We start from the raw sequence: 24,787 nt of genomic DNA, 5'->3' as shown, positions 1-24,787 counted from the left end.
CCTACCCGGTGCGTGAGTGCGTTCTAGTGTGCCTAGATATGGGTCCATGTTTCGCTGCTCCTTACACTTCCTCCCCATATAGATGCATGATTTTCGGTGCGGTCAAGTATCCCTCGAGAGCACCATGTAAAGCCGGATAGAAATCCCCAAAATCCCATGCCTGAGAACATGTGACCTCCTCCACCACCATTATATGAAAATCCATTCCCCAAAATCCCATTCATGAGAACATGTGACCTCCTCCACCACCATTATATGAAAATCCATTCAAGCACATGCCTGCCAAAGACATAGGACTACGGTAAAGCAAATTAATTTCACCCATCAGTGTATACACTACTGGTGGGAGTTTTTTTTTTTGCGTGCTTATCTGGATTCTGAACTAAGAAAGATCGAGTTCTGGCTATGGCGATCCTGCAGGTCCAGTTCTGTGCTTTCCCTTGTACTCCATCTTCGACCTCCGCGTCCAAACATCTCAGCAGCATCTCTTCGTTTCTTCATACTACGCGACTGGGAGCCGCTCTGAGGAGGACCAATCTGGTGAGAACCATTTCTGCACATTTCTCTCTCCAAGTTTCAGAATTCTCTAGCTTTTCTGCGGATGAAAAAATTAATGGAAGGTTTACACTGTCATCAGAATGTCTTGTTTTGCTTTTCATGGAAGTAGTTGTTCGAAGCTGATTTCTCCTTTTCGATGTAGAGAAGGCGCTACAAGCTGCAAAGGCATGGTGTGTTGTGCGCTCTGCAGCCTGAAGATAGCTCAGAGGATGGGGATTTGGAGCCTGATGAGGTACCTTCAAGCAGAAGCTTGGAGAAAGTCGACTCTTCTGCTATCTATGGAGTAGTCACGGGGCTGGCTACACTAGGGTTTGCAGAGACAGCATACCTCACCTACATGAAGCTTTTTGGTGGGCCTGTCTCTTGCCCCATCGGTGGCGGCAGCTGCAACGATGTGCTAGACAGTGACTACTCTCTCGTCTTTGGTAATTTTCTTATGGTTCATTCTGTGCTCGTTGTTTATTTGTTACATTAGCAAAATCACTTAAAATAGCAGCTACCATCCCATCGTAAGAGGCAGCAGCTACCATCCCATAGCCACTGTAGCATCAAAGGTACAGCCAGACTCCCTGTAGTTGTAATTGTGTGAAGGAGCATATGATCTCCTGGCCTTATTGAAAGAAAAGTGGCATGCCAGGGAGCTTGCATCCAGGCTCTTAACAATAGTGCAATAACTCCTTGCTGTAATTTAAAAACAACCAGCTACCATTTCATAGCTGTTGTGACATCATCTAAGCGAGACTGATAAGGCATAGGGTGGCTATGGAGGACGTACAAATTAGGGGGCAGATGGGTCAACACTAGTATATGATCTTCTAGAAAGAGCGCTGTGGAAGGTTCAACCCCACCCACCAGTAGTGTGATAATCCTTTGGTGTAAATGAAAAAAAGCAGCCACCATTCTGACATCACATCAACAAGAGTGATAAGATGAGGGCCCTTCAAGGAGGATGCATCAATTGGGGTCTCACACAATTACTGGCCTGACTCACAGAAAAGTGGCATGCCGGGGAGTGTACAGCAAGTGTGTGAATCTTTCAGTGTAAATGAAGAAAACACAGGTAGTATTCCATAGCTTTTGTGACATCATCTAAGTGGGACTGATAAGGTGAGGGGCAGTGTACGGGGAAGTGTTAATTGAAGGGCCGGTTGGGCATGCACTAGCGAATGATTTTCTTGCCCAGATGAAAGAGGAAACCCCAGGTTATCGATGTGTGTAATCTTTTTTGCTTGAAAAAATGTTGAAGTTTGCATGCTGGCTTGTGTATACGCCCTTGTACATGGAAGATACTCGCACTCATCATTGTGCCACAAGGACACGAGGAGGGGTGTTTGTGTCTTTTGCCTTGAGTCGATTCTCAAAGCCAAGTCTGCTTTTCTGGTTTATAGCTGCAATTCTTGTATGCACAAATCTGGTTTGTACACTTGCATCACTTTTCACAAGGAATTTCTGATAACCTTTGCATTTGATGTTCTATTTAGTTGTTTTGTTTGACCTTTGCTGTCTGGTGCAGGGGTGCCTCTATCTGCGGTCGGTACCCTAGCATATGGGACAGTGGCCTTGCTAGGATTTCTTGGTACCACAAGGATCTTGGATAAAGTAGTTGGTGTTGATGTAGTGCGATGGCTTCTTTTGGGAAGTACGGGTTCTATGGCTAGTGCAAGCATTTATTTCATGTATATACTATCAACAAAGCTGGAAGGAGCTTCTTGTGCTTATTGCGTGGCGTCAGCTTTACTATCAGTCAGCTTGCTTCTTCTTACATTACGGGTGCGAGGCCCTTTCTTCGGCAAGCTTGGAACATGGATTGCAAATGTATGTTGAAGGTAGAAGATTCATGATGTGTGTAGGGGATTTTTTGGTTGAAGTTTTTGTTTAACTCACGTGCAGTAAATGTTGTCGATATTACTGTTGTTGAGCTGCAGAGATTCAGCTTCCAAGAGATCAAACAAGTTGCCGGATTGCAGGTAGCTGTGACAGCTGCAGTGATACTGGCTTTGTCATCTGCTTATGCAGACATAACTCCTGCATTGACAGGGTGAGTCGATACGGCTCCCCTTCCAGCATGGCAGTGTTATGCTCATTTATATGGAGATTTTGATCTTTTATGATTTACATTTTGTATTTTTGAATCTTTCGTGCAATGCATGGTCTTGCTTGTGAAATGGTACCTCTTCATATTTTTTCCTTGTGTTGAAAAGAGATTTGGCCAGTGAAAGCCATTTGCCAACAAGAATTTAGATGTTTGTTTTGGCTTATGGTCATTGTGATTGAAGGTGTCATATTCATCTGCTTTCCTCAGCGTTGTACTTCACATAGTGTTTCGCGAAGTGCTAGCCAAGAGTGAACAGGAGGTCACACTTCTCTGATTTGACGTCTTCATTCTCAGTCACATCTTGTACTTGAATTTCAGTTGTATTACTTCTTTTTGGTACGTAATACAAAGCACTAGTTTAGGACTCTTGTGTGTTGTATGTGTGATTCCGTTGCGCTCTTCTTTCTATCTCCGGAAAACCCTAGCACATAGGCGCAAGTGTTCTACACTTGTACCCTATTAAAGACAAGAAGGGCGAGCCATCCTAACATGAGGAGCCAAGTGAAGATTATGCTAATGAAGTACTAAAAGAAAAGCTCTAATATGTCTAAGGATATCTATTTTATACGAGATAAAATGAGTCTTCCTTATAGGCCGCCAAGAAGCAGGGTAATTGCCTTGAATTGTGTACAATCTATAAGACTTCACTTTTCTAGGCATTCTTTGGGAAAATCTACTCGAATGGATTTTTGGTTGCCTTAAGCCAATGGGTCTTTACACATCATTTTATCATGTCATCCTTGTATACTAAGACTTTACACCTACTCACATTCACCACCACCACGTCATCATTGCCACATGGCAATGCCACATATCACCCGCATTGTCTGACGTTGCCTAGCGGCTGCTATCTGATGTTTGGCTTTCATACTTATAGGTGTGCCACATTCTCATTGCAGCTGTCCTTAGTTTCACTTTGTCCATATAAAGTGCCCTTCCATAAGAGGAAAAGATCCAAGAAAAGGTCACCCAAGAGACCCAAGATCCCGAACATTGTGAGACCACTTTGTGTCCACTATGAGCTCACATTCCGTCCTTGCCACATTGGCACAAAGACCTGTAGAGAAACCTACGGATGACCAAATTCCACTTGATCGAGCACACTGCGTCTATCCAATGGACTCCAACCGTTAGAGACCTAGCTAAAAACTTCCTCTGTTTGTACATGTGGCCTGATGCAATGAAGTACCCTAGGTGTGTGCACAATCCGAGAAATGAACAAAAAAAAGTGCATGGGCAATTGAAGGAACCGGGCGGGGTAAATTTTGGATGAAGCGAGGCGGCGACGGGCTTATGAAGGAAAATTGGAGAAGTTTTTAGAGGAGGGAGAAAAGAGCAAGAGAAGTGAGGAGAGTAAGAGAGGGACTACAGAGAAGAGGTTACCTGTAAGCAAGAGGTTTGACAGTTTTGAAAGTTTGCTAAGAGAGGATCAATACAATGTGAGTGAAATTCGATGACTCAGAGCAGAGAATGTGCCGAGGATCAGAGAATCAGTTAGGAGGTGGTTTTCTTAGGATCTCTCTGTGGCGTCTCTGTTAGAGACTTGGCCAAAGTCTAATTCTTATTTAACTGTAGCTGATGTTTTGCTAGATGAAGGTTGGTTTGTATGAAACACATAGTGTTTGTTGCAATGGATTCAATGAGGTTTGAGGTTGTAAGTGAGAAGATGGTTTAATGCAGAATTGTTGCCGGAGTCTATCTGTAGAGGATCCCAAAGGTGTTTGGTGTTTTGTTCTTGTATGTTTTGACTCATGTCTCATGGTTGTTGAGACTCGCTAAATTATCATCTATATGCAAAGGACTTCCTATGTTTTTGATTGATGAGTTGTTTATGCACAGTGGGGGACGGAACACATCATGTCCCAAAAGCCTCGAACAATGAACTCGGAACATGTCCAATTCATAATCTCTGCTGTATCGAAGATAACCATGTCTTGCTAGATGTCTAATGCTTGGAACTCCGAATCACGGTCCCCATGCACCAGTAAGTGGAGCTATAATCAGCCCCCTCGCCCGCCCACAAGCCTCTTCTAGCTGGAAGCACATGGGGGGAAACTGCATGTGTACTAGAGAAGTACACCCTCTGGGTTCTCGAGCTGGAAGCGCCCTGGGAGACCTAGAAGGATACTAGAATTTGTATCACTATCATGTGTGGTGTCTTTGCCTTTTCTTTGAGATGAAGCCTTGCCCTTCTTCGCGGACAAACAAACTTTGGACAGATGGCCCCTTTTTTCACAAGTAAATCAGTGACTCCGACCCTTATTTGGAATTGAGGAAAGTGCCTGGTCAGAACTGTTGACTGACACCTTCAACGTACCTTGTGAGATGAGAACGGACGACTCCTCCAAAAGTAGGGAGCTAAGATCATCAAAATCCAACTAAGTGGATGTGACCTAGCACCGTAAAGATCAAGAAATCACATCATAGTCTGGAGGAGGCTTGGTGAGGCTAAGAGTAGCCAGCTGAGAAGAGGACAAAGCAGCACCCATAGCCAGTAACTAGTCATGGATAACCTTGGCCTTCATGAGAAAAGACTGTATTCAATTGCCTTCAAGAAATAACAAGCCGTAGAGCTGCCCCTACAAGGTAATTGCCCTCATCGATGAATCTTGTGCAAAGAGATCCTCCAATTTTGCCCATACCTGATGAGCACTGTTGAGAGTTTGCATGGCCGGTGATACCTCCTCTGTGATGGTCCGCACAAGCACAAAATGCGCCTTTGAGTCCCGATTCTCCTAGTCTTGTAATTCCGCAGCAAATTCATCCTCCTGATCCTGAGTCCACCACCTAGAGTTTTGAGGACGCTCGGGCTTCCTTTCAGTGCCCTACAAACCCTTGTGGATGAGATCTGTAGCTTCCAATGAGCATAGTTGGGTCCTTTCAACTTGTCATCCTTGTTTGGGCATATCCACAACAACAAAGAACAAATCTCAGCTCTCAAACACTTCTCTCAAATGCTTTCCAACGAAGCGAGGCACCAGGAACAATCAGCCCCCTCTCAAACCTGAGAGAGAAAGAGGCTGGACAGCAGCAAAGCAGTCCAAGATCCACCGGGATCCTCCTACTGGAAGGGCAGTGACTCGTGGAGAAGAAGACAATGTAGGGCCACTTGTCTGGCAGCACCAAATGCAAAGAACTCACCAAAAACAGATGCCGGTGTAGAAAACACAGCCACAACTTTGTAGGAGAAAATGCAGCCACCAAAACTGGCCGGCAGCAAACAGCAGGCTGGCTGGACCTGAAAACGCAGCACAGTTGGGAAATGCAGCCACTTGTTGTCACGGATCTGCAGCCAGGAGAGATGGAGAAAAATGCACAGCAAAGGAGGGAAAGGTGGGCAGATTTGCAGAGTTTGGAGCAGCCTGGACCTAAGTGTATGATACCATGAAGGAGATAGCACAGGCAGAAGCTTAAACAGTAAACTTACGAGAGTGCAAAGGAGATTGAGAGAGTTGGACAAGATCACCTTTTATAACAGCAGTAAAGCTTTACAATGGCAATGGCCAGCAACTGAGTGTTGAACAATGTGCAAGGGAAGTGGATGAATGAGTGAATAATGGGGAACTCCTTATATAGTGCAATGGGGACTTGGCCGACTGCCTCGAGGGCTGGCCGACAGGCCCTGGTTCATAGAACAATATATACAAAAGTATGATAAGTTATTATGCAGCTCAATGGTTAGTTTTAACTTGGAGGTGGAGCTAGAATACTAATTCTTAGCATAGCACAACATCCAAAGGATAGAAGATAATTTAGAATTTATTAGTGGAGTGGTCTTGGACTGCAATAATGTTACTAGAAGAGGGTGATAAATGAAGGGGTCTCATCGGAAAAAAGTAACTAAAAGCTTACTTCCTTGCTATTATATTTTTCACAAATTGTGCCTATTGTCACATCAAAAGGGTAAAGGAAGAACTTAAGCATGAATTTTAATTTTGAAAAACATTGCTTTCACTAATTTTTTTACTCACAAAACTGAACATGCCTTATGGTTTTGTATTTCACTCTAATTGATTGCAGGTCAGCAGACATAGACCTTCCACCTGTAGAGCCACAGGTAACAACAAGTTCGAGTTCCGTGACTTTATCTCTGGCAAAGCATCTTCAATCAGTAGGAGCAAAGATGTATGGTGCATTTTGGTGCTCTCATTGTTTTGAGCAGAAGCAGGTATTTAATACTCTTACTTTGTAAGCTGAGTTTTCTGATCATGATGGCCATTCAGCCAAATTTCAAATAGTTATAAATTTGTAAGCTGATTTATATGGATGTGCGCAGAACAAAGTATTCATCATTGTTCTCAACATAGTTAACGATGATTAAGGCAAGCTTTAATTTCAGGTTTAAAAGAGAGATGGAGAGTGGAATTGGAGAGGGAGCGGGAGTAAAGGGTGGGAGAGAGAAACACCTGATGGGTTCCAATTACCCTATAAGGGCCTCCACCGCAAGCAGTATCTTTGCATATATTGCTGAAATATTCAAAGTACAAAGTAGGTGTTACCAATAGGCTGATTTGCAAAAGTGCTCAATCTGTTGTAGATCTACATTTGCCTTTCCAGTCTGACTGTGAGCACATGAATTGCACACCGGGCTGCTGACCATGCTAGGGCTGATGCCTATTGAGCTCCAAAATGCTGAATTTTACATCTCCTGCTGATTTGGGACTGCTCCTTGCTTGAGATGATGACCTCCTTGCTTGGCTTCAGAGATTTGCTTAAGAACGAGTACGTCAATGTTATGAGCAAAAAATTACGAGCAAGATTCTTTCGAGCGAGAAAAATAAGACCAACACCCAACTATAGTTCTCTTTGAAACTACATGTGGTGACAAACGAGAGAGAGAGAGAGAGAGAGAGAGAGAGAGAGAGAGAGAGATTGTAAGATAGATAGACATCCCTTTGTACCGTTGTTATTACCTTAAAAAAGTATTGAAAAATAATTCATTTAAGAAACGTCCCTCATAATCACTCTCAATATAATAATATTATACATAAATAATTACTTATTAAACATATCATATGACAATATCTTTCAAGTGTTTTTATAGTATTAATAACAAGATATTTATGGACATGTTTCTACAGAAGTTTAAATTATCGTAAATAAGTATTAACTTGGGCTCATATATCACTCTCATAAAATACATGTAATATTTAATGCTATATATGCAAGGTTTTCCAAAATATAACCCCATAGATGTGCTCAAATGGGGTTTTTCGATCAATTTGAGTGGCTGAATGACTATATTTGGACATTGGATGTGAAAGTTATGTCACTTTTAAAAGTGCTGTCCAAGGTAGTTTCGCCAGCGAAACTACCTTGAAAGACCTTGTTCAAAGGGGTTTCGCTGGAGAAACTACCTTGATGGCTTGCTTCAATGAGTTTTCTTTGGAGAAACCCTTTCATGAAGATAGGTTGAGAGAGGTTTTTCAATGTCACCCCCTATTAAGTAAAAAGTTGTAAGAAGGATCATAAGGGAATTTTCATAGAGAAGTCTACTCTACATGTGGGTTTCTTCAAAAGCCATCCCATTATGTTCTCACCATTCCCAAAGATTCACATAAATAGTCGTGTATAAAATAGGCATTCCTATAATACTTTTCATATTTCTAAGTGAAACTATGCTTTCTTCTGATCCATTTTTGTCATATTTTTGCATAGTTGGAAGCTTTGTTTTTCCTTCGCTCGGACGCTCGGAAGATTTCGCTCAGAAAATGCTCGTCCCCCTTAAGAACCATGAGATATGCCAATGAGTTTTCAACCATGTTTTATATAATAGGAAACCATGCGCTAGTCAGCCGGCCCTGGTCCTACAACCATTGAAAATTAGGGAGAATTGATATTAAATGCTTCAATGCTGCGTTTTCACGTGGTACCGGGGTCTGGTTGGTCTGTTTTTGGCCCCTGCGTTCTTCTGACTCCCTCAAGTCTGTCCGTAATTCCATACTTGGTTCACTCTTGCTGTGTGTGTGCAAATGCCCATTCCTTGTTCATATGGGCACTTCAGCCTGAGACTTGGTAAACCTTTCTAAACTCCGACTTGGCACTCGGCTGTTGATCTAATAAGCATCCAGGACATTTGTACAAAGAACATTCCAAGTGGGTTGCATAAAATATGTGGGACAACACATAAATTGACACCTCCTAAACTTAGGCACTTGGCAACTTGTCCCTAGACAAGGGCTCACAATTTGCACAGTGCTCACACAAAAGGTAATTGTGGGTGAACTTAATGTCCAATTATGTCCATGTGGCACCCTAGTACACAGTAGAAGAGATAGAAAAGACCTATATCATGTACATGAGTGTTTGCAGAGTCCAGACTAACACAAATCTCTGTATGCTGAAGCGTGATTGAAAGCATACGATAGACAAGATAGTTGTAGATCTAATCTCTTGTCAATTACTAACATGAATTGATTGCTGATGCTCACGGTATGTCGGTGTAAGATCTCCCTTAGGCCATGCCCTAGGATCACTTGACATAGAACCCTTGTGGATCAAGACAGAAGACATACGTGGGAAACCCTAGCAAGGTTTCCATAGACCCGACGTGAACGTGTGACTGCGATAGATTGTGGCTAGCGATTGACCACCCAACCGCAGGTTCAATACTGCGAACCACTCCTGAGCGTTGGGTCAGATTGCCGTGAGCCTTTCAAGTCACATAGCCCCAACTTGGTGTCCCATACCACCAAGTGGAACGACGTGCCTGTAGCTCCATCGCCTAGAGATCTTGCACGCTCCTCGATAGCCCCAGGCTTACCGCATGGCTACATGATCTCGTGTCTAATAAGTGACCCCAAGTCACTTATATAGTAATAACCTCACTGTAAGTGGCTTGTTTTTATTTATAAAGCATTTTTGCTTTATTTATAAGCTTTTAGCCATTATCAGCCTTAGGCTATTAATTATAGCTTTATTGACCCTACGGCCAATCTAGTTCTCCTTTTGCTAGCGCCTTTAGCCCACATGTAACTCGCGGCAGCGCCTGGGGGACTAGGGCCTTTGACACACTTGTTGATACCATCAATGCATATTAAAACACTTAAACATGGCCATAGCCTTAACACATCCATCATCACTTTGCATAAAACATAAAAGCTGGACAAAACATCCACAAATGCTGAAAATGGATCTTGCACATGTGACACCACATAGAGGCCGGAATGGGCCGACCCCCCCCCTCCCCCCCCCCCCCCCCCTTGGAGTATTTTATTACCCAAGGAGAATAATATCATGTACAAGCTTTGAGGGCCTTACTCTCCCCACGGGAGATGCCGGATTATCCATATACAAATGCCATAACATAGCCCAACACGAGGCTACCAAAGCCGGAATATAGGCTGTAGAAATGCCGAGCCAACAATATAATCCATATACCTCCGTGTGGGTACTGATTCTTCCCCAAAAACCACGGGTCTTCATGCAATAGAGCTGGTACTGCAAGTACAACTCTCCATTCAGTCGGTACAACAGGTACAGTGGCCGGTAGAGCTGGTACAGTGGTTGGTACAGTCGGTACGGTGGTTGGTACAGCAAGTACAGCAAATACAAATGTTGGTACATCATGTATAGTGACTAGTACAGCAGATACAGTGGCTGGTACAGTGACACCACATGTGAATCCTCTAGGTTCCCACGCTTGTGCTAAGTCTTAATCCTAATCTTGGGTTAACCCTAACCCTAATTGTGGGTTAGTCCTCATGTTCCCCGCCCTAGCCCTAGGCCAGTCGGGATGTAACAGTCGGGTGTATCCTTATCTTGGTGCCACTTGGCTATATTGCTACAAATCTCCCATCTCTAGCTAGAACTTTGAGTCCAGTGACCCGTGGGAGCAGCTAGAAGAACTGGCACTATAGAAATACGAAGGTGAGAGACTTGAAGGGCTCCCCCACCTTTCTCCTCATATGGCATGATGATCGTGGTCTTAGTGGCCCAAGCAATTGTGCCCCATGTAACAATACGGTTGGGAGCCCGATAATCCTCGATCCATAGTGAACATGCATAGGATCCTCTGCCAAATGTGTTGAGTCTTTGGGCAATCCCAAAAACGACAATGCTGAGACTCTTGGGAATGGCCACACCTTTGACATAATGTTGGTCTACCCCCACCACTAGGCAGACGGACCATGGGGTTCCAAATCAGAGGCTGTTGGAGCCGCTCCTCGGATGCTACTGGAGCTGACTCCTGCAGGGCCAACCTGAGATGATTCCAAGCACGCAAGAGAATGACTGCAAATATTTTCTCAAATGTTGGGTCAAAGCCACGTGTCCGCATCTCTGTGAAAATCCATCTTGTCCTTTGAGGCCAAGGGTCCCCGAGGATCGAGGTGCAGGGGGGAGATCCTAGCCAAGAGGAAGTCCTTCCAAGGCTCACCACCCGGAAGAAGACCTCAAAGAATCAAGTTGTGTGGGAGAATTAGGGTTAGGTCATGTGGGAGACATACACAGAGAAGCAAGGGAGAGAGAGAGAGAGTTGTGGGGATAAGTCAACTCATGAGGCATGAGTGTGTGACTCCCCTATCACACATGTATATTGCACTAGTACACATAGTGCACTTAGTACATTAAAAGTACTAAGTGTACTATGTACTATAACTTATGGGCTTGTACACACTATAAGGGTGGGCATAACGCCTTTACCCCAACAACCTCCCACTTAAAGGCAAAGTGCCCTTAAGTAAAGGAAAAGAAAAATCAGCATGTGCATGATAATATACAAGGCCAAATCAAGGCTGAAACTGGCCTCATCCAATGCCCATCAAGTGTCTGCAATGAGCAAACCGCTCCGGAGGCAAACTCTTTGTCAACAGATCAGCCGGGTTGTCATCCGTATGAATCTTAACAAGCTGAATTTGCTTGTTCTCTATCACCTCTCTGATGAAGTGATACTTCACATCCACATGCTTCGTCTTTGCATGAAAAACAGGGTTCTTTGCCAACTGAATGGCACTCTGATTGTCACAATGCAACAATGGAATATCCCTTGTATAGCCCAAATCAACCACTAACCAAGATAGCCATAATGCCTCCTTGCAAGCCTCTGTGGCTGCAATATACTCGGCCTCTGTAGTAGATAAGGCAGTGCACTTCTGCATCCTGGATATCCATGACACAGCACCTCCTGTGAATGTAAACACATAACCGGTAGTAGACTTCCGGTTATCTGGATGACCGGCATAATCCGAATCCGTGTAACCATGCACTAATGCATCCTGTTTGCCAAAACAAATGCACATATCCTGTGTGCCCTTCAGGTATCTCATGACACCTTTCACTGCTTCCCAATGCTTCTTGCCAGGGTTGGCCATGTATCTAGAAACCACTCCCACTGCAAATGCAATGTCCGGCCTAGTAGCAACCATGGCATACATGAGACTGCCACAAGCTGAAGCATACGGAATCTTGGCCATATCAGCCCTGTCTCTATCTGACTGTGGGCTGTCCATAGCACTGAGTTTCACATATGGAGGCAAAGGAGTACTAGTCTTCTTCCCCCCGTCCATATTGAACCTCTGCAAGACTTTGCCAATGTATTCCTTCTGAGACAAATACAACACATGCTGATTTCTGTCCCGAAGTATCCGCATACCCAAGATGTGATTTGCATCACCCAAATCCTTCATATCAAAGGTTTGATGCAGCCTCTGCTTCAAGGCATCCATCTCTTTACGAGATTTCCCGGCAATCAACATATCATCAACATACAAGATGAGGATCAATAGACTGCCATCCAAAGCTTTCTTGGTGTATAAGCAGTGATCTATGTCACTTCTCCTGAATTTCTGGGATTTCATGAATGTATCAAATTTGTGATACCATTCCCTTGGTGCCTGTTTGAGCCCATAAAGACTCTTTTTCAGCTTGCATACAAGCTTCTCCTTTCCACTCACTGCATAACCCTCTGGCTGCTGTATATATATCTCCTCATGGAGATCACTGTGAAGAAAAGCAGTCTTCACATCCATCTGAATCAAGTCCAGATCATCATGTGCAACCAAAGCTAACACAGCTCTAAGTGTGGTCATTTTGACCACTGGAGAGAAGATCTCATCAAAGTCCACACCATATTCCTGCTTGAAGCCCTTAGCCACTAACCTGGCTTTGTATCTTGGTTTAGCATCTGATGCAACTTTGAGCCTGTATACCCACTTGCATGGCAAAACCTTCTTGCCTGCACGCAAATGCACCAACTTCCATGTTCCATTTTTACGCAGAGAATCCATCTCTGACTTCATGGCACGCTCCCAAAGAGCCTTGTCTGCCCTCTGTAAAGCCTCTTTATAACATGAGGGCTCCCCACAGTCAGTAAGCATCAAATAGTCAACCCCTGGAACAAACCTGTCAGGGGCTCTGGAGGGTCTTGTGGACCTCCGTACCCAATGACCATCATTTGCAGGTTGCTGTCCAGCCTGCATATCACCCATTGGTGGCTCCTGTTCCATGCCATAAGGCTGAAAAATCATGCCCGGTATCTCCTCTAACTGTGGTATATCCATAGGGATATCTTCTGCCATGTCTGGCTGTCCATTTGGACCATTTTTCAGCACCATTTAAGGGCTGGTTTTCCTGCTGTAATGGCTGATTTACAGCCCTTTGTTGTTGTCCATGATGTCCATCATCATCAAAGATGACTCTGCCAGGCTCCTGTTGCCTTGCAGGCTCCTTATACATGCATGTTTCATCAAAAATGACATCATTGCTGCGTATGATCTTTCTATTCATGGGATCCCAAAGTCTATACCCCATTTCACCTCTGTCACCATATCCTAGGAATATGCATTTGTGAGACTTAGGATCAAGTTTGGTGCGCATTTCCTTGCGTATGTGCACGTACGCAACGCAACCAAACACTCTCAAGTGCTTGTATGACGGAGGCTTCCCTGTCCATACTTCTTCTGGCACTTTCCTACCAAGCCTCGTGGTAGGTGACCTGTTTATAAGGTGAACGGCTGTCATAACAGCTTCAGCCCAAAAACCATGAGGTAATGCAGCATGTGACAACATAGAACGGACCTTCTCCTGAATGGTCCTGTTCATCCTCTCTGCTGTCCCGTTTTGTGGAGGATCATAAGGAGTAGAGAGCTCCCTCTTGATGCCTTTAGCATCACAAAAGTCCTGAAACTGTTTGGACATGTACTCTCCACCATTATCGGAACGCAAAGCCTTCAGTGTTTTGCCAGTTTGATTCTCAACATGAGCAACAAACTTCTGAAACACTGAGAATGTATCACTCTTCAAACGAAGAGGGTAAACCCACACCTTGCGTGTGGCATCATCAATAAAAGACACAAAATATTTTGCCCCTCCCAAAGAAAGCTGAGGCATCTCACATACATCTGTATGCACAAGCTCTAACTGAGCATCTTTCTGTCCAAGAGCTTTTATGTGGGGGCACTGTAGTTGCCTACCATATATACAATGCTCACAAAACTGAAAACTTGAAAACTTTAGAGAAGGCAAGTAACCCAAACGAGACAATTGCTCCATTCCCTTGACACTCATGTGTCCCAACCGGCTATGCCACATAGAAATTTCCGGCAGCTCGGTTGCATTTACATTAGCATGGTGACAAACACCTGCATGCATGAAGTAAAGAGTGTCCACCTTAGAGCCTCTGGCAACAACCAGTGAGCCCTTACTAATCTTCCACTTTCCATGACCAAATGTGGTAACATAATCAGCATCATCAAGCTGTCCAGTAGAAAGCAGATTCTTTTTGATCTCAGGCACATGCCTGACATCATGGAGCATAAGCTGTGAGCCATCTGAAAACACAAGCCTCACATCACCTCTGCCAAGTATCTTGCATGCATGGTTATCACCCAAATAAACCACTCCTTCATTGCCAGCAGCATACCTGACAAACAAGTCTCTGCAACCTGTGACATGAAAAGAGGCACCTGAATCAATGATCCATGAGTGCATACCATGACCACCTATAAGAAGTGAATGGGCATCAAGTGAAGAAGTAAATAGGACCTCATCCTCACTGCCACCTGCATGTGACACATTGATTTCTTCAATCTTGACTCCACTTTTGCCCTTTGGCTTTACATCTTTGGCTTCATCCTTCTCTTTGTCTTTGCCTTTTCCCGTTTCTTTTTGATCATTTTTCCATTTGTAGCATTGCTTTTTAATGTGTCCCTTCTTGCCACAATAATGGCATTCCAAATCCTTTTTGGAGCGAGATTTGCTCCTTCCCCTTTCTTGGCTTTTCCCCCTTTGCTGGGATCTCCCACGTGCATTCATTGCATTGGACTTTCCAACAGAGTTGTTTTTCCTGTTCATCTCTTCTTGAAGAAGAGCACCCTCAACATCTGCATATGACAGCATAGCATTCGAATTGCTAGTGGCTGTCCTGAATGTGTCCCAACTCTCTGGCAAAGTGCATAACACAAAAGTGGCTTTGAACTCATCGTCCATTGCCAACTTTTGATTAATGACCTGGCTGACAATACCATTAAACTCATTTAGATGGGCTGTCATAGACGCCCCTTCCTTCATCTGAAGACCTATGAGTTTCTTTAACCAATACACTTTGCTTGAGGCACTTTGTTGGGCATACAAGTCCTGCAATCTCTGCCACATTCCCCAAGCTGTCTTCTCTTCACGAATGCTGAAAAGTAATGAGTCTGACACAGACAACATGATAGTAGATCTTGCCAGCTCATCCATATCTTCCCACTCTTCAGCAGTAAGAGAAGCGGGCATTACACCCCTTTCTTTGATAGGCTTGTGCTGCTTTTTCTGGAGCAACACATTGTAGCACTGGGTTTGCCAAATATCATAGTTATGCGAGCCTTCAAGCTTCTTGATATGAAGCAATGAAGAGCTCTCACCTGTGGTTGCCATAGCAAAATGCAACCTGTCAATGTCTGAGTCCCTGCAAAATGTGCAAACACTGCACCAAAAGCACACAAAGTGCTCACGGTTGTTCTCCCAAGCTTTATCTCCCACTGCGGAAGCAAGAATGCAACTTTTCTCCCACTTTATGTGATGAAATCACCAAAATCTGGTTGCTGCAGATTTTGGACAGCACCTTAAATGTGCTCTGTTGCCCTTCCAAAGTACTGTACAACAGTACCAATTGCTCACAAATGATGTACCAAACCTGTACCGGCAAGTACAGCAGCTGAAATTGAACCTTTTGGTCACTCAAAACAGTGTACAGCCATGCCAAAACATGCACAAAGCTGTGCCAAATCTGTACCAACAGGTACAATAGCAATAAATGCTCTCCTGGCTGTCCAAATGAGTGAAAATCAGACTTTTACAGTCCTGTACACTGCATACAACAGTCCCGAACAGAAATTGAGCAAAAGCCCCTTGACTGCAAGCTGATTTTTGAGGATTCAAGGCATAAATGTCTTGCCTGCTGCTTTGCCAAGCTCAACAAGCATAAAAACTTGAAAAGCCCCTTGATTTAAGATCAATTTCTGATCATACATGGTACATTGACGCACATGAAGGCATCCAGAGTGTTCACGATGCTTCCCCCTGGCCACATATACATCCAAATAATGAAAGCCCCTTGATTTACAGGCACATTGAGTGCTTGTAAGACATCAGCACATTATCCACAGCATCAAATGCGATTTCTGCATGCAAATCAACTCAATCGGCACAAAAGCCCCTTGATTTGCACTGCAATTTGTTGCAATTTTGCCCAAATGTGCGATTTTTCACATCATACAGCATGTATGAGTGCTTAATTGCACAATTACATCAAAATCCCCAAATTTCGACATCCAATTTCCTGCAAATTGATCCTGATTGTGACCAATGTCACCCAATTTTGCCAATTTTGCTCAAAAATTGAGCAATTCGGCGCCTGTATCTGCTCAATTAATGATTGCACCTGCTCAATTGCAAGTCCCAAAAAAAAATTGAGGAAAATACCTTGTAATTTTCTGATTTTTCTCTGATTTGCAAGCGGGTTTTGTTGTTGCAGGAAAAGGGGGTGATGATTTGGTGCTACTCTGCAGAAATCTGATGCTGGACAACCGTGTCTGCTTGTGAGGGGTGATCTGTAGACGAGGACGGCATCACAAGGGTCACATCGGCCTTGATCGCTTCATCCCTTAGTAGCTGACCAACCCGAGGGTCATTCATAGCAGATGAAGGCATCAGCATCGGCTGCCTTCGTCTTTCTGAAACATCCGGTGCTCTCACTGTAGGCAGCCTGAGCTTTTTTACTCGCTCGTGCATTCGCCTAGGTACGCTGCCTGGCACTATTCGCGCTGTGGTAGCCTTCGCTTCACGCCCAGCAGTCAGCTCGCCTGCCTTCGCCTAGCTTCGCCTAGCACCACTTGTTGACGTCGCCTTGCCTCTATTCGGCTGTTGTATTACGCCTTTGCTCACGCCAGCGCCAGTGATTACGATTAGCGACCAACGCTGAATGGGAGATGCCTTGGCTTACGTATCCGACACGCCTGACACGCCTTGGTTGTAGTAGGCGCTTGACACGCCTTGGTTGCAGTAGGCGCCTGACACGCCTGCCCCCTTGGATTCGCCCTTCAAGATTACACGCCTCGTGGCTTTACGCCTAGCGCTTGCCCTTCTACGATTGCTGGCTCGACTGTGTGCTACTGTGGCAAAGCAGCTGCTGGAGAGTCGAGCTGCTGGCTGCCTTGCACACTGAATTGAATGGGAGAAGAAGAATCCCCTACAAGCCAGTGATTCAGCACTCGAGAACAAACCCTAAACCAGGGCTCTAGTTGATGGCTGTGATACCAGTTGTGTGGGAGAATTAGGGTTAGGTCATGTGGGAGACATACACAGAGAAGCAAGGGAGAGAGAGAGAGAGAGAGAGTTGTGGGGATAAGTCAACTCATGAGGCATGAGTGTGTGACTCCCCTATCACACATGTATATTGCACTAGTACACATAGTGCACTTAGTACATTAAAAGTACTAAGTGTACTATGTACTATAACTTATGGGCTTGTACACACTATAAGGGTGGGCATAACGCCTTTACCCCAACACAAGTTGCCCAACATGGCATGGCTCTGAATGGAGGGGTCAATGCCGCCGAGGCCCCCTGTGCGAAGTGGTTGGATGAGCACTCTCTAGGCCACCTTGTCGCGGGTAGGTCTCCTGTCACTGCTAGCCCACAGAGAATTCTGGATCAAACGCTGAACCTAACCGATACAGGCCTGGGAGAAAGACCAACAAGAGGTGATGTACCACAGGGTGGTGAGAAGAACCTGGTTTGCCATCACAACCGGGCAAGCTAAGGAAAGCTTGGCAGAACTCCAGTATAGCAGTTTCTTCTGAATGCTCAGAAGAAGAGGGGCTAGCTGTTGCTTCAAGGAGATGTCAATGTCAACCTAGCATCCAAGATAACGAAGTGTGCCACTCGAGACCCATTCAAAAGCCTCAACTGGATGCCAAGTCGGGGCAGGCGACCCAAAATCCACACTACTTGTGTCAGTTGATCTATGGTCCAGGTGCACGACAGAAAATCTCAATCGCCTCGGCGAATCTTTGGAGGTTCCCCTCATCCCCGGACAGGTATGCTGTCGTATCATCAGCGAACTCAGAATCGAGTAGCTCCTCATGTGCTCGGATGTCTCTGGAGCTCGGTCTCCTGGGTGGAAAGAAAAGTGCTCATGGCCTCAACGACAAACAGGAAGAGATAAGACGCTAGAGGGAACACTTGTTGGACTAAGCAAGAAAGCGGAAATTGAATAAGAACCTGGCTGTTTGAAGCCGAGTAGAGTCTTGATACACCTTGGACCCACTCCTCTGCCCATCCTGCACATCGTCCCCTCCAGAAAGCCCCAATCTACTTTGTCATAGGCTTTCTCGAAATCAAGAAGGAGAATGATCAGATCTTGTTGACACATCTTTAACGTATCATCAACGAACTTAGAATCGAGTAGCTCCTCTTGTGCTTGGATGTCTCTGGAGCTCGGTCTCCTGGGCGGAAAGAAAAGTGCTCATGGCCTCAACAACAAACATGAAGAGATAAGGTGCTAGAGGGAACACTTGCTGGACTAAGCAAGAAAGCGGAAATTGAATAAGAACCTGGCTGTGTGAAGCCGAGTAGAGTCTTGATACACCTTGGATCCACTCCTCCGCCCATCCTGCACATCGTCCCCTTTAGAAAGCCCCAATCTACTTTGTCATAGGCTTTCTCGAAATCAAGAAGGAGAACGATCAGATCTTGTTGACACATCTTGGTTGATGCAGTTGCCTCCCAGAAGGTGAGGATGTTGTCATGACTCCTGAAAAACTTTAGGAAGTTGGTGGAAAATTTGATCTTTTTATGTGGTATAGGGCCTGAAATCATCTTTACAGTTGGTATCTTTAACAGATTCTCAAATCAGTCTCAGAATACTCGGATAGTGAACGAAGCTTGTCTGTGTACCATGAATCAAGTCGGGTGGAAAAGACCTACATCATGTAACATGAGTGCTTAACTTAATGTAGATTAACACAAAAACATAGATTAAGTTGTAGATTAACGCAAATCTCTCTATGCGGGATCATGAATGAAAGCATGCACTAGACAAGATAGATATCAACATAATACTGTCTATTACTAACATGAATGAATATTTACAATGATTGTTGATGATAAGACTTGATGATGCTCACCGTATGTCAGATGTGATCTTATCTTGCTTGCCCACTACTGTCACCTGTGACATAGCGGAAGCCTTCATGCCTTACAACCGTTACGTACTCTATGGGAATCTTAATGCAAAACGTATGAGAGAAGAGAGAGAAAGAGATAGACTAGTTTTCAATATATGTACTATGTACATAGAAAAAGGTTACGTTTATGCTTAGCCAGAGGCCTTCCCAAAAGGGCTACTTATAGCCAATCTTCAAAAGGGAGAAAGATGATTTATGAGCTAATGCACTACTTCCTTATATATGACGCATGAATGCTGGTCGGCCAGCTCCAAGGGCTGTCGGCCAGCTTTTGTGTCCCTTGACATGAAATGTGTGACGTAAAATGCCAAACTCTTCACCATAAATACTAATAAATACTGTCGACCCTAGCTGACGCTGCCGAGTGGCTTCTATTGCTGCTGACTGACAAATATATGCTGAAATCTGCTACCGACAGGATGCTAACATGATGTTGATGCATGTATGCACCTAATATTGTTGCCTGGATTAGGGGTAAATGCTATGATTAGCCATGGCACTGCAATGTGCATGTGACATCTCCTTGTGCCAAGCTTGATGACGGGAATCCAACTTTTTCCGTCTTTGACTTTGGATGACGGTCATCATCATCTTTTGATTGCACTGGGATTCCAACTTTGTCATACTTCCTCCTTTGCAACTTAACTGAACCTCCTGTTTAGCCTCTAATTCCACTCCATGATTGTGCATTTGTTCCAATGTTGTCCCCTTCAATGTATACCCTTGTCCTTGAACACACTAACTTATGATTGATGGCTTCCATGGGCTAAATGCTGAGGATTCACCTAATGCATGCTTGACCTTCCTGATGCTTCTTAACTGCTTGTGTTTTCCTTGCTTGAGTATGGGAACTTTACATATTTTGGTGTGAAGCTGTGGGACCTGCAGTGCTTGGTGATGTGGCCGCACTTGATGCTTTGATACCAATGTGACATAGCGGAAGCCTTCATGCCTTAATGACAGCCCTTAAGCACCCTGTAGGAACATTAACACAAAACACATGAGAGGAGAGAGAGAGAGATAGACTAGTTTTGAGTATATATATTATTCACCTGATGCTCTGATACCGATGTGACATAGCGGAAGCCTTCATGCCTTAATCACAGCCCTTAAGCTCTGTGGGAACCTTAATGCAAAATGCATGAGAGAAGAGAGAGAGATAGACTGGTTTTCACTATATGTATTATGTACATAGAAAAAGATTACATTTATGCTTGGCCATAGGCCTTCTCAAAAGGGCTACTTACTACTTATAAAAGGGAGAAAGACGATTTATGAGCTAATGCACTACTTCCTTATATATGATGCATGGATGATGGTCGGCTAGTTTCTATTAGCAGTCATCTCTTGTCTATACATAATACTCAGTGAGGGCCTTTGTTGTGGGTGTGCCCGCCTAGGACTTTTCTCATTTTCCCCATTTTTCCATGTTTTTTCTCCCTATTTTTGGGTTGTGGGGGACTGTCTATTGCTGGCCGACTCACTCTTCTGCTAGCCGACTGCTGTTTTGTCCTGGCTGACTGGTGATGTGTTGGCCGACTGGTCATTTCTCAGTCATGGGCAGTTGGCTGCTTTTAGCCTGGACGACCAACATTGTAGGGTGGTATAAATACCACCCTTGCCCCCCACACTCTCATTGTATCGGACCTTTGTGTATATAGCATAGTTTATACAGCTTCTCTCTCTCTCTATACTTCTGCGTTTTGTTTCTCACAGCACTTGTTCATTTTCCGCTGTGCATTCCGACATGGTATCAGAGCCGTAGGTGGCTTGAAGCTTGGAGACAGTGGGTCCGTGGGAGCTTGAGGGTTTGCTGATTTTTGGTGCTGATTGGAGAATTCGTGGGCTGTTCGGGACTTGGAGATCGGGTAGAAGGCGGCCATCACTGTTGGACAGCCACCTTGCATAGTGTTTGCAGCGTCTTCTTCATCTTTTTTCCCACCCACCTTCCCTTCACTAGACTTTGTGAATCCTTGAGATGGCTGAGAAGCACGTGAAGATCCCCACTCTCCCCACGTTCCCGGTGGATCAACAATTGGACAGGACCCACTATGGCATCTGGAAGGTAATGATGGAGTCTATGTTGGAGTCTTATGACTTGGCTGATTTCATTGTGGTTGGTGTTCCACGACTGGAGTTGGAGGATGGGGAGCTTTTACCCTCTACTAGGAAAGAACGGGAGACTCAGGCACAGTTATGGGATCGTGTCAATGCCGGTGTGCATTCTTTCATCTTCCTTAATTGCACACCCCAAGTGATTAATCATATCAAACACATGACGCTGGCCAAAGGGATTTGGCAGCACTTGGTTTCTCTATATAACAGGGTATCACCCATGAAGCGGATTTCCTTGGAAGTGCAGATGTGGGTGATGAATCCTGCAAAGTCTTCGACGATGCGAGAGCACATCAACAAGCTCCATGCTCTTCAGCAGGAGGTTGTTCGGGCTGGGAAGGAGATATCTTCAGAGGACATGGCCATCACTTTGCTGTCTCATCTAACCTCTCAGTATTCAGCTTTCTACTCTCTTTGATCACCAGTGGGAGGCTCAACATCATCACCTGGGAGGAGCTTGTGCCTATGGTCTTGGACCAGGAAGATCATTTTACGAACCCTCCACAGGGCGGAGATTCGGGGGTATTGACTGGCTAGCGGCTGAAAGGCCGTAACAACAACAACAATAAAGGCAAAGGGAAGTCTTCATCGGAGAAGTCTTCTGAGAAGAAGCCCGATTCAGAGCGTGATGCTTTGAAGGCTGAGCGGACCTGTAACCATTGTGGCCAGAAGGGTCACTATTGGAGGAAGTGTCCTCAACGGAGTATTGAGAAGAGTGTCGATTCTTTAGCTGTAGTTGCCAAGACTCCAGCTTTTGTGCACTTGGAGATTATGGACACAAATGCTTCATGCCCAATATGTTCATACCTCTGATCCTCATAGCATAGGAGTCCCACACAGTCTTGGGCTAATTCCAATACACAAACCTGCATCCCTTTATGCCAAGAAAATACATTCATAAGGCCTCGAACAACATAGCCAAATTGCCCTTACTTGTAGCCAAAAACACAGCCATACATCAGTCCATAGACTCGTCCAAAAACATCCCTCAGAATGCCTTGTTTCCACTGTCAGAACTGCTAAACCCTTCCTCTCACAAAGGGCCAGAGGAACGTCTCCGAGACAGTCACGTGCCAGTGAAAAGAGAGAGAGATAGAGATAAATCTTTCGGTTGTATGCTTCCTGCAGCCCTACCGGCTCGCGAAGAGAGAGAGAGAGAGAGAGAGAGAGAGAGGGAAGAAGGCCCTGTTCGGCTGTGCGCCAACTGCAGTCCCCTGCCTGTTTGCAAGGTAGAGAGAGTAACAGTCCTGCCCGCCTTTGTGGCTGCTCGACCAGCCCGCCTGCCTCCCCACGAGATAGAGAAAGGGAGAGAATTCCATGCGGTTGTGTGCTTTCTGCAGCCGCCTACAGCCCTGCACTGTTTTCCGCGAGAGAGAGAGAGAGCAGTCCAGTTTTGTGCTTCCCTGCAGCCCGTCAGTCGCCGAAACGAGAAAAAGCGCACACACACGTGCAACTGCAGATGACTCCTCCAAAAGAGAGTCACCTCCAAAAATAACGTAAGCCTCCCCCAAAAGGGGCACGATGCTCCCAAAAAAAAGTTACTGGTTTTAAAACCTTTGTCCCCATGGGTTATGAAAGGGAACCTTAATAGGTGACCCCAAATATGAACATTAAATAAATGTCCTGCACACTGACCACCATGCCGACACTGTCGAGATACGCCCTACAAATTCATAGGTGTTAAAATATTGCATCTTTCTCTATTTATGCTGTCATGGAGCTGTCGGCCTGTTTCCTAGAGCCGATTGCTTCATGCACAAGTATATAAGAGTTGCTCCCTTTATTCATTCTGTCATCTTCAATTGCCCTATTTGCTGGCTCTTGTACTCTGTAACCTCAAGCTAATAAAGCTCAGTTCTTGCTTGCAATCTTTCTCTCTCATGTTTATTTGCTTCCGCTTGTGCACATTCTTTCGTGGTAGCATTCGCCTAGGCTCTGGCTGCTGCACAATCTGCTTCTCTCCGTTTTCTGCTTCCCTAGACTCTCCAAGCTGTAGATCCTTCAAACAGTGGCTGCGTTTCTTCTTTCTTAGCTGCGTTTTTTGCTCTACAAGCTCTCCAACTGCTCTCGGCCAGCCCCCAGGCTGCGTTTTCTTCTACACATGCAAGTGGAGGAGTTCTAGCTGCAAATTCAGGAGGTGCATCAGACAAGTGGCACATCAGCTCTTCTCCCTCCAAGATCCCCTCCCTCTTCCAGTAGGAGGTTCCCGGTGGTGTGTTTTCGTTTCTTTTGCTGCTGTCCAGCTTGCATCTTCAGAGGGGGTATAGTCCCTAGTTGGATCTTGTGGAAAGGTGCTTGAGAAAGCACGTGGATTGCTTAGCTACAGAGGTTGTTTGAGACATAGCTTCTTTGAGGCAGACATGGTCCCCCCTGCATGAACAAGGAGGACAAGTTCAGTGGTTCAAACTATGATCACTGGAAGCTACAGATGAAGGTCTGGTTCACACACAAGGGTCTCTGGGAGATTGTTCAGGGCCACGAACGAAAGCCCGAACGCCCTACCAGCTCTAGGAAGTGGACTCAGGACTAGGAGGATGCTTTTCTCTTAGAACTTTCAGCTTGGGAGAATCAAGTCTCAAAAGCTCACTTTGCACTTGTACAAGCCATCTCACCGGAGGTCTCCCCCGCCGTGCAAACATTGGATCGTGCTGCTTCTGTTTGGAGAAAGCTGACAGATCTATATGCACGGGACTTTACAATGCGGTCTGTCAACCTATTGGGTCAGCTCTTTTCCTTGGAGTTTACAGCAGGGACTATTTATGCTGTCGGTCGGCCTGTTTCCTACAGCCAATTGCTTCATGCACAAGTATATAAGAGTTGCTCGCTTTATTCATTGTATCATCTTCAATTGCCCTATTTGCTGGCTCTTGTACTCTGTAACCTCAAGCTAATAAAGCTCAGTTCTTGCTTGCAATCTTTCTCTCTCTCATGTTTATTTGCTTCTGCTTGTGCACATTCTTTCAATAGGCTCGCAACATACCCCCCTCTTGAAAAATGGCAAGCGTCCTCGATTGCATCCTGGCAAAACAAGATATCCAAGAGGAATCACACTGATTACGAAGGCTGTCCATACAGCAAGATATCAGCAATGTGATCCAAAAGAAAGTGAAAAGTACAATATGGCAAGATCAACGTCCCATCTCTCTTAGCCATACATATGTAGCAACATTCACTGCAAACCAATGGTGTAGTAATAGTCTCAAGTTGTATACCACTGTGAACCATACATAACCACAACATCCAATGTGATTAGTACACATATATCATAGAAGTCCCATAAGCAGATGTACTATCAGCTATCAGTACCTTCGGGTGAGGCAAAAGCTGCATCAAGCAACCTCTAGATGACATC

The 24,787-nt window shown here is 44.9% G+C and overlaps 1 protein-coding gene across 4 annotated transcripts in view; it reads left to right on the top strand.

Moving 5' to 3' along the window:
- Positions 1-290: 290 nt before the first annotated feature.
- LOC147631304 (thiol-disulfide oxidoreductase LTO1-like) overlaps positions 291-24,787 on the top strand; it is a 48,337-nt gene continuing 23,840 nt past the window's right edge. For 2 of the 4 annotated variants that reach the window (XR_015267559.1, XR_015267560.1), the window contains exons 1-5: positions 327-540; positions 701-983; positions 2,072-2,373; positions 2,484-2,596; positions 6,674-6,821. Coding sequence is in view for 2 of the 4 variants with exons in the window: in XM_086809685.1 (XP_086665811.1) it covers positions 406-540; positions 701-983; positions 2,072-2,373; positions 2,484-2,596; positions 6,674-6,821 (981 nt within the window). In the remaining 2 variants the exon portion in view is untranslated. Of the gene's footprint in view, positions 541-700; positions 984-2,071; positions 2,374-2,483; positions 2,597-6,673; positions 6,822-24,787 lie in introns of all 4 variants that reach the window. The other 2 variants (XM_086809685.1, XM_086809686.1) reach the window with 2 other exon arrangements.

The sequence above is a fragment of the Cibotium barometz genome, chromosome 15 (genome assembly GCF_041138505.1).
Source record: "Cibotium barometz isolate CiBa-2024 chromosome 15, ASM4113850v1, whole genome shotgun sequence".
NCBI classification, from domain to species: Eukaryota; Viridiplantae; Streptophyta; class Polypodiopsida; order Cyatheales; family Cibotiaceae; genus Cibotium; species Cibotium barometz.
Note: the sequence above shows the minus strand (reverse complement) of the source record. Positions and strands in the feature narration are given on the sequence as shown.